At 40.0% G+C, this 10,649-nt stretch overlaps 1 protein-coding gene across 1 annotated transcript; it reads left to right on the forward strand.

The window, feature by feature from the left end:
- Window positions 1-226: 226 nt before the first annotated feature.
- prtfdc1b (phosphoribosyl transferase domain containing 1b) lies at window positions 227-8,840 on the forward strand. The gene is made up of 9 exons (XM_084369819.1): window positions 227-471; window positions 724-830; window positions 1,986-2,169; window positions 2,544-2,609; window positions 4,974-4,991; window positions 6,806-6,888; window positions 7,115-7,161; window positions 7,307-7,383; window positions 8,118-8,840. Exons 1-9 carry the CDS (start codon window positions 424-426, stop codon window positions 8,163-8,165), a joined length of 678 nt encoding a protein of 225 aa, XP_084225945.1. The 5' UTR covers window positions 227-423; the 3' UTR covers window positions 8,166-8,840.
- Window positions 8,841-10,649: the final 1,809 nt, after the last annotated feature.

Here is a 10,649-nt window from a genome sequence, read left to right on the forward strand (position 1 = left end):
AGACTAAGATTTCTTCCCCAAAACCACGTAGTGCGCCTTTAAGTTAAAATCTGAATGTAGGCCTTTTAACTAGGAACAAGAACTGAGTTATGTAGCTATGTAAGTAATATACACAGCCCATCATGGGAGTTAAACCAGCCCTGGCTTGTTGGCCCTGGCTTGGCTTCAGACTGAGAACATGGGCCCTCCACCACCCAGCAGCTCTGTGCAGGGTCACACATCAGTGTTATGTTGCCTCTGGTGGCAGCAGAGCTGAACAACACATCACAGAGGGGGTCACGCTGACTGTTTGGTGTTAGATGGTAACATTTCTTCTCTCCCATGCTCCTCCTCTCTCCCCTCGGTGCCAGATCCCTCTGAAAAAACCTGCACTGCCACTTTCCCCCAGAGACAAGAGCCTGTTTGTGTCGGCGGAAAAACAACATGGCAGACGTCGCCGTCCAACCTGACGGAAGAAGCGGCGGGATCGTGGTAATGAAACGAGAAAACACGACGGAGACAAGTGCTGCATGGCGCCTGAACACAGCGCAGAAAAAAAGTTTCTGATCCGCGGATGCACACGCAGGCTCGGCTGCTGCGCATTCACGCAACTTTTACGCACCTTGTAGATGTGTTTGCTGCAGGGCCACATGTGTCTCAGGCTCATTTGACGCAGATTTGTTTGTTTTTCACTACTTGTTGATGCCTAAACTGCGACGTAATGTTTATCTCCACCCCTCCCAGATTGAGGATGACTGGCCAGGCTACAGTTTAGACCTCTTCAGCTATCCGGCTCACTACGCCGGAGATTTAGACTGTGTCTTCATCCCTCATGGCGTGATTATGGACAGGTACAACACCGAGCTGAAGATACATGTGGCTTGTTTTGACAGATCTGATAACAACAAGCACACAGAACAATTTGTGAATGTAAAATTATGAATTATTCTGGTGCTGTGCCACACAATCCTCCAGAGTGCATTGAATTCTTATGTACACTTGAATCTTTATCAGCATCTACAGTAAATACAGAGACAATCATAGATAAGATACATGATTTTTTCAGTCAGGGGCAATATAAGGGTGCGTGACAAGGTTGAAACTGATTGTTGACTATTGATACTTTTGTTTTGCTCGTAATATATCAGAATATGGCAAATTTTTCTGCAAAATCGCACAATAGAAAACAAAGACTATACAAAAAATAGCACACAGAATAAAAGAAATTGATGTCCGGAGAGGGTAGATCCATCATCGGGCTGATATTCAACATTTTATCAAGTATTGGTATCAGTTTCGGTGATTTTTCCGTTAGATGGCCGATAAAATAAACTAATTAAAAAATGTGCTCCTGCAGGATCCTTTCACACAATGTGCAACACATCACAATTAATAGCCTGTAAATGTCATGTAAAATCACGAGCAAGAAATATCTTAGTTATTAATGCTAAGAATCAGAGCTGCAACTAACGCTTACTGTCATGATCGATGAACTCGTCTGTTATTTCCTCTGTTAATCGAATGTTTGTTTTTAACCTAGCAATGGTCCAAAACACAAATATATTAGTTTTACTATCATGTATGATGAAGAAAAGCAACATTTTTTCCCATTTAAGAAGCTGTAAGGCAGCAAAGAAATGACAAATGAATAGTTGGAAATTAATTTGATGTCCGTTGACTCGTGGTTTCAGGTCCACTCAGAATTATTGTGGACAAATAGTATGATAATGTTATTCCAATGAAAGTGTATTGTTGCCCAGTTGTAGTGGAGTGGTTCTTGACAAAATGTCATCTTGTATGGTGAAGAAATTGTTTTAAACTTTCTTGATCTGCCCCCCAAACTTTTTCTTTAGCCTGTGGCCTAACCTTCCACCAAATCCCAGTGAAATTTGTTTCTGTTTTTGAGATGACATGCTAACTTAACAAAGAGGAGTGAAAACATGGTGGATGTGAACCCAACTTCTCTGCTTGTGAGTGTTGAAGTTCACCTCTCACGCTGTCTACAGGACAGAACGTCTGGCACGAAACATCATGGACGACCTGGGGGACCATGACATTGTGGTGCTGTGTGTGCTGAAAGGAGGCTACCAGTTCTGTGCCGACCTGGTGGACAGGATCAAGGCTCTGAGCCGCAACTCCAACCGCACGATCCCCATGAGGGTCCACTTCATCCGTCTCAAGAGCTACCTGGTGAGCCGCTGCTTGCTGTTTCACACACAGTTTGACTGAAGCGCCGTGAGCGTGAGAACGGAGAGGCAGTCTTTATGCTTAAGATAATCCGTCGTGATGGTTCGGAGTCCCATGACTTAGTCAGAAGATGTGTATGAGTTATGTTTCATACATTATGACAGTGGTATCTTTGTGAATGTGCTGTTTCATGTGGCCACCATGAAGCTCAGGCAGAGAATACCACAGACTCTCACATGAGTATACTGTTATTATGTAATTGTGCTGTGATATAAAACACACTTTGACCTTAAAGCAAAATAATGTGCACATATTTTTTTAAACAATCAGAAAAAAAACACATTTATTTTCACTTTTTTGTCTCCTTATTTCCTCAGAACGACCGGTCGACGGAGGATCTCCACATACTCGGAGCGGAGGATTTGTCTTTCTTAGCTGGAAAGGTAATATTCTTCTTATCTACGCTATTAAAAACAACCTAACTTTTAATCAAGAGCAGCATTCGAGTCTGGTGGAACATTATTATAAGCTCTAGTGCGATAAAACCAACACTGACAAGTGACATGGAGATGGAGGGTACTGATAGATGTCAGCCTCAAGAGGGCAGCCTTCCCTCTAATCTGCCATCTCCCTCTCCATCCTGAGGAAATGGTTCAGTGCTTCCGTAAAGGAGATCAAAGATGGCAGTTTCTGACAAACCCAGCGGTGATCAGATACCGACAGTTGTAATGTAATTGTTTAAAGGCCCATTCAGCTTTTATCTCAGTGGAGAAATTCAGTGTAAATGGGAGAATATACCTGCTATCATAGTGGATCAGGAGGATGACGGTGGTGTAGTTGTTACTCTTCGTCTGCTTGTCTTATTATCATGTAATCAAAGTCAGTACAGCCACTTGACTGGAGAATGTGCAGGTGTGTGTTCATGTGCTGACTTTTACCGGCTCTGACGGTGTTTAATTTGTACTGTGGGTGAAATTTAAAACCTGATCACGAGCTGAACTGAAAGGGTTGTGAGATGATTTCTAGAGGGAAAAAAAAAAAATAATAATAATGTTGTTTATGCTGTTTTTGTTAGCTAAAAACTCTCTATAAATGTAAAGGATCCCTTAATATTATTTTTCATATCCGAGCATGGCTGTGCAGGAAATCAATCAGCCAAGGGAACCTGGGATTCCAGTCCCCCTTTTTTCATCTTAAAGGAGCTCTGACGAATTTCTTTATTGTGCTGGTAAGCCGGTCGATAAGTTTATGTTGGCGGACTCTGTTTCTAAAATAACGTTAGCTACTGTTGTTCTCTGTCAGCGAAGCGGGGAGAGGAACTGAGAAGAGTCACTCGAGAACGTGCATAAAGTCACGTCCTCAGGACTGTTCACAGGCTTGTTTAGGGAACCGGCAGAGACGTGGCTGCTCACATGTGGCCAATAAAGATGTGATAAACATGTGTCAATTGTTACTAGTTGTTAAGTAGAGCCCCTTTGACAATACAGTACATTAGGCGGTTGTTTTAGCCTTTTAAGGGAAAATTTCGGGCACCACTGGTTTTGATGAGAACCCTATAGCGGCAGAAATTACTTAGTGGGCATTCAAACTATTAAATAGCATTAAGTTTTGTTTTTATTTGTATGTAGCTGATACGTCATTTAAAATAACCTCCCTCTCTCGATTTAATCAATGGACTATTTCAGGTCTTTCGCGCACAACTGACACACACCTGACGTTCACACTCTGACAGCAGATCTTCATTTTAGTTTCTGTCCAGGTGCCTCTCTTTAGCTGAGATTGTGAATCTCTGCAGCTTGTTTGCCGAGTGTGCACGCCCACGCCCATCTTTATCTCTCCACACATCTGTGCATGTGTGTGTACACATGGATGAATTACTCACCCGCTTCCACAGGAGTCATAACTCAGCGAGAGTATTTCTAGGTAATATAAATCAGCTGATCTGAACGCTCAGTCACACACACACCGCTTTAGCCGGGCACACTCTCACACACACACTAATATGCCCTGTAGCCAGGCGTGGCATAAATGCCTGAAACATGAATAGGATATGAGGTAGTAAGCTTGAGTCACTGCCGGCTGCTGTGCTCACAGTATTTTAAGTGTGCTTGTGAAATCCCTTAGCTCCCTGTGATGCACAACTAAATTTAGTCGTCTGTTTGTAACAGAGTGCTGCCATGTTTTGCTGGAAGAAGTGAAGTCATTGTGTGACAAGGAACATATTAATATAGTTCATGTTACACCTTCACCTCCCTGCAGTGTGTCTGACTGACAGTAGCTTCCTTTTTTAATATATAGCTCATTCCTTTTTACATTTCTCCAGGGTTTTACTGCAGCCTAAATAAATCCGTATGAATAATGAGGCCTAAACAAAGCATGACTTCGTGCTCGGCCGAACCTTTTGTTTGAAGAGTAGAGTAAACTGCATACGGTTACATGGCAGTTAAAGTTTTTTGTTTATCTTGACCTAGCTAAGTTGAACTGAAGCGGTTGTGACTCCAGTTGATTAGATAAACATTTGCAGAATCTCAGCTATTTCAGTGTGACTTTTCAAGAAGGACCGTAGGAGCATAGATTTCCAATCTGACTTTTGTTTTTCATTTTGTTCGCTGCTGCTCTCAGCAAACAAAAAAAACACGACTCTGTTGTTTTTCACTTCACGAGCTACTTCTCCATTTGTCCGTGCGACTGTTATCTTGAATGTGTTTGTGGTTGATCAAAAGATACAGAAGTTTATTATCTGTTCCCAACTAAGAATAATTGTTTGCTTCCCTCCCTCTCTTCTCCCCCCAACATGCTCCCATAAGAACGTACTGATTGTGGAGGTGAGTCAGCCATGATTTTCTCTTCACCGAATAGGCCTATTGTATTTCTTGCCTTGTCGGCTATCCAGGTCAAGAGGAGCCATTTAAAGTTTTTTTTTTCCTCTGTTCTACAGGAGTTCGACGTAAGGAAACTTTTTAATGGGTTGACCCATATTAAGGAAATAAGAGAGCTGTTTTTTCCAACCTGATCATAAACTTTTCTTGGTGGTACAATAATTGAGTCCCGTATTGGGAGGTGCACTAGGGAAGAAATGACATTTACAGGAAATAGTTAGCTAGGTCATTCAGTGATTGTTACTTTCTGTACACCCTCAGACATCACATGATTAAACATTTTGAAACAACAGTCATTAGTCAGTGCTCGGACATCTGACAGTATGACCTTGAAGTCATTCCATGACTGACTGCTATTGCAGTTTGTAATGGAAATGTCTTTATTGTAGCATTTCCTTGTCTGTTATTTTCTTTTATCCGTTAATAAATAAGTGCCCTTTAAATCCTGCAGTTTTACCAAGGATTTGAAATCAACAAATTTCTTGTTGCTGCATATTTATTATTATTTTTCTTCAATTAACAATGGCAGAAATGGCCATGTATACTGTGACAGGGAGATTCCCAATTTCCCTGAGCTCTAAGGAGAATTTTTGCATCTTTAAGCTTTTGGTTTTGGTTTTATGGCTCACAAATTTACTGTTTTAGTTTGGCCTCTCTGCTCTCATCTGCCTTGTTTTTGGTTAAAAAGCTAACCACAGTGCGCCAATAGTATCTAGCTGGTGCGAGTGTTTACACTGCTGGCACAGGAGCTTTGGACTGGGATGGGCCAGGGCTAGCTGGTTAACATGCTAACTTCAGTAGATATCTCTGCAACACAGTACACAGATGTCATAAGGTCAAAACTGCTATTTATTCACATTCTGTTGATTATTTTATTAAATTTTTGAAAGTTCTCAATTAAAATTCTTACATATTGCCGCTTTAAGTATTTAAGATACTGTCGTTCAATAACTTTTTTATGTACTGGTACTAAAAACAGCTTTTTTATTTCTAATTTTTGTAGTTTTTTTGAAACCACACACCACAATTGGGATGAAATTTCTTTAAAGCCACAACCATTTATCAAAAAGCTTTCTTATAATAAATGAATTGTCAGTCCTCCTTGTGATTCAGAGGGACATAGGGTAGAGTGTATTTATACTGGAAATCGTTACAATCAGGGTGACTGACTGGCTGTTGAATGGTGACCATATGTGAGTCACGGCAAGTTTATTTATTTAACAGCTCCCTAACACAGGCGGCTTAAAGTGCTTTACACATGGTGGTGGCAAAGAACACACTGGAACACTGAAAACAAACTGAAAGGCAAAATATAAAGTGAAATTTATTTGACTTCTTCTTCTGCTTTTTCCCACCTCTGCTGAAGTAATATTTAAGTTAAGCAACAGTATTATGATTAACAGATCCGTCCGTTGCTTTTACCCTCTTTTTAAATCCTGTCACAAGTGAAAAATGTTAAGTGGAGTGTGTAAATACAATCCTTTCTATATGAAGGGCTTGTTGACCTACATCTGTGTGACAAAGATGGCAAGGCACACTTGTGTGGCTTCGTCCCACCACAACTTTAACCTCTTCCCAATGCAAGAGGTTAGAGGCGGTAATGTGTAAAACATCACATGTGATTTTTAGAAAAGGGCTCATTAACAAGTACAGTGTGACCAACTTCTTCCTCTTTTCTCCAGTTCGAGAGAAATTTGCTTTAGGTCGGCATTTCCCTGTTTGCTTTCTCAATCCAGTTTCTCTATCTTTTTCCATTACAGGCTATTGTAGGAACCGGAAAGACAATGAAGACTCTCCTGAAGCATGTCGAAGCCTTCAGGCCCAAAATGATCAAAGTAGCAGGGTAAGTTATGGCTGTGAAGACCTCAAAAACAAAACCAGCCCAGTTGCCCTGCTTTGTGAATCACTCAATTTCCGCCTCCTAGTCTAGACTGAGAGAGAGAGAGAGACAGAGACAGAGACAAAGAAAGAATAATTGATTGTTTTAAAATGAATACTGCCCCTTGACGTCCTACGTGACATGTAGGAAGAGATATGGTATGTTACTGTCTGCTCTTATTCTCCCACAGACTGCTGGTGAAGAGAGTACCACATAACACTGCATGTCTTCCTGACTGTATGTACCTGACCAACCCTTTTATCAGCTTTATGACTCAGTGGCTCATTCACAGTTAAAATAATTGTTGAAGCTTGTTAGTCAGTGAGTCAGTGGACCATGGAAATACTTGCAATTAAAGTTCCTCTTTATCTTTCTCTTTCAGATGTCGGCTTTGAGATACCCAATCGGTTTGTGGTTGGATATGCCTTAGACTACAATGAGTATTTTAGAGACCTAAATGTAAGTCGGTGCCTGTTTTTATGTGAGAGAACACAGTGAGTCAGTTTAAAGGAAGAGTTCGTAATATCTGCCTCGAAACTAGAGATGTGCGGATTAAACGTTGATACCCTCATTAGTCAGCCCCAGAAATACTCATCGTTTAAACGAATTATTTTATTATACAGAATTTTTTACTGAAAGGTAATGTTTTCCTTGACAAATGTTGCTTTATATAAAATAAAAATCTGATACTAACACTGTCCAGTACTGCAGCACTTTATTCCCCCCTGTGCTCCATTTGAGCTCCTGTCTCTTTAAGGCACCTCCTCCGGAATCTGCTCTGATTGGTCAGCTCACACATGCCTGAGCCAGCACTGCTAACAACAGAGCAGCTGTGCTAAATCAATGCTTGCGTGCTACACTAGCTGCTAGGCATAAATTATGCAAATGTGTGACATGGCGACGTATTGTGATGTCACCAAGTCACGGAATTGAAGGCGGGACTACTGACGAGGCGTTTCAGGAGCAGTGTTGCTGTGGGAGAGAAGAGCTTGGGACAATGTTTAACCTTTTGAGTGTTTTCTCTCTTTCAGACTAGTCAACTAGTCTAAATTTAAACTTCAGGGAAATAAGTCGTTAGGAACAACCCTTCTCGTAACACTGACCATCAAACAGGCATCAAATTAAGACATTTTTGTATTGAAGGTCATGTTCTGCCTTTTGACTGTCGTTTTTCTTGTCTCTCTCTTTTTTAGCATATCTGTGTGATCAGCGAAAGTGGGAAAATGAAATACAAGATTTAAAAAAAATCCCCACAGGATTGCGAAAGAGGCGACTGTTACGCAGATGTCATCTAACAGCAAGCCTGAACATTTTCCCCCCGAGATGCCGTTCGCTTACAGCTGCTATCATGACATTTGATCCCGAGCATCCCTGTTTTGTTATGACATTCCTTCTACGAAACGTTTATCTGGTTTAACAATAGGAACTGACATTTAATTGTTAATTTTAGCCGGCGCCATCTTTCTAAAGTCGTAACCTTACTTTGTGTGTTTACAGATCTAATTCACATGGAAGATGTTTAATGCTTCTGTTTGTCGTTTGACTCTAACACCGAATGCCGTCTCAGTTTTACTTCCTCTTTTATGCAATGTAAAGAACTTGATAATCATGACCTGTATGAATGTGATTTTTAAGTCAGTCTGTGATGAGGGAACAACAGAAAGGGAGCTGTTTTTGTTTTATTAGTAAATTAGTGATAGAAGTTTACATTTTCTTAACCTGTTATTTGCCTTTTTGGTAGTTCTCCTGCTGCCACCTTTTAATGCTCAGGGGCAAACATAGTAGTTCTGTAAACACTAGCAAAGAGTGCTAACTACCTCTTGTTTTTAGTATTTGAGGTGTAGTGGAGATACTTCTGACATTTCTGTATTTCTTTTTTATAATTCAACGTATCAGTAAAGTATTTTTAACATGTCTGTGTTCTGTATTCTCACTCTCGGTTGACTTGTCTTGGTTTATCTTGTGGGATAGAAAAAAAACTTGTAACTCACATTTTTTCAGGCTAACGATACACAAAGGAGGGCGGAGTCATTGAAACAGCACGTTGAACGGTCAAATGAAATGAAATCAGTTTTATTTATATGGCCCACAATCACATTGCCTCACTGAGCTTTACAAACTGTTCAGTAAAACGACAACCATATTGAGAAAAAAAACCTTTTAACGGGGGAAAAAAAGATGTAAGAAACAGAATGGTGTGTTTTAATCGTTTATTTTTAAACAATCCTTGAATATATAAAAAGCTTGCGGGGGACAAATTATTTTACAAAGCTCCTCCTCAGTTTCCAACGCTTCTAAACTTTGCGTTAACTGATGTATGATTGTACGTTTCTGTTTTCAAGACTGGCCCAAAGCTGCGTCCTGAAACATCAGGTTACCGTTGCTTTCTTTGGTTAAATAAAAATAGGTTAACTGCAAATGAACTAGAAAAAGGAACAAAAGAGAGTCCGTTGTGTTGAGCTGCTGTGCTCTTTGTACACACCTGACATATGACTCCCGGGGAACACAAAGTGCCATGAAGACAAAACCGTTTTTTTTCTTGGTACTGAGGTCTGCTGGGGATTACAGTGGATTGACTTTCTGACCTTTTAACAGAATTTAGCTCCAAGAATTAAAGACTTGATGAAGTCCTCCCATAGAGTTGCATTATTACCAGCCTAGGTTTCAGTCTGTAGTATTTGCCAGCAGTGGTATTCAGATCCTTTACTTAGGTAAAAGTAGCAATACCACACTATAAATGCACCATTAAAGGTAAAAGTCCTGCACAGTAAAAGCACAGACATTTCTAGAATAATGTATTATATATTATATAGTATTATTGTTGCCTTAATGTCTAAATACCTTTTAACTGTTGTAGGTGGTTAGGCAGAGTTAATTTTAACTGCTCTCAATAGTGCTAGGTAGTTTAATTTTTTTTAACAAAGCCGGTGTTTTCTCTTTAAATTAATTAAAGGGGCACTACGTAGTTTTGGAGAAGAAATTCAAACTCAGAATTTTGATATTTACAGTATTAGTGAGGTAATAATACAAACTCAAATATATATTTTTTTCTATAACTGAATAAACGAGCTGTTCTCAGAGGAAAATAAGGTCCTCAGAACACTGCTTGAAGCTAGAAAGGTGGCAGGGTCCGCCACATATAAACAAAGTAAAATAGTAATGAAATAGTGTTCTCCTTTAAACTTAAGTTTGTTTATTCAGAGATGAAGACAGTTTGTTTAGGCATTATAAAAATCAGTCAATGAAGATCTTTCTCTTCTGATTAAAATGTCTTCTCCAAAACTACATAGTGCAGCTTTAAAGAGTAAGGTCCAACCCTGCTCCAATTGAAAAGTGTCATGAGATAACTTGTGAATTGGTGCTATACAAATACTGATTGATTGATTTGTATGTGAATCTGAACCTGCAAAGAGAAAAGGGCCTCTCGCATAATTACAGTGGAGAAAAAATATTTTCCTCAAAAATGTAGTAACGTAAAAAAGTGGTAACTGGTTATTTAACCTAATTTTAGAAGCAGTTCACAGTATTGCTCTGCCTGTAACATTTACAAATTATTTTCCAAGGTTTCTATCCACAGTAAGAGCCACTGGAAGAAGAAGTGGCTGGGAAGGACAGCTTTGTGAAAGTCTCCTCCCTGGACTGACCTCTGCAACAAAAGCTGCCAATCCCAGGAACAGGTGGTCCCTTATGTTGGAGAGGAATAAAGGGGACATTTGTCAGGGCCC

The sequence above is a fragment of the Pagrus pagrus genome (genome assembly GCF_965226575.1).
Source record: "Pagrus pagrus genome assembly, chromosome: 12".
Taxonomy (NCBI): domain Eukaryota; kingdom Metazoa; phylum Chordata; class Actinopteri; order Spariformes; family Sparidae; genus Pagrus; species Pagrus pagrus.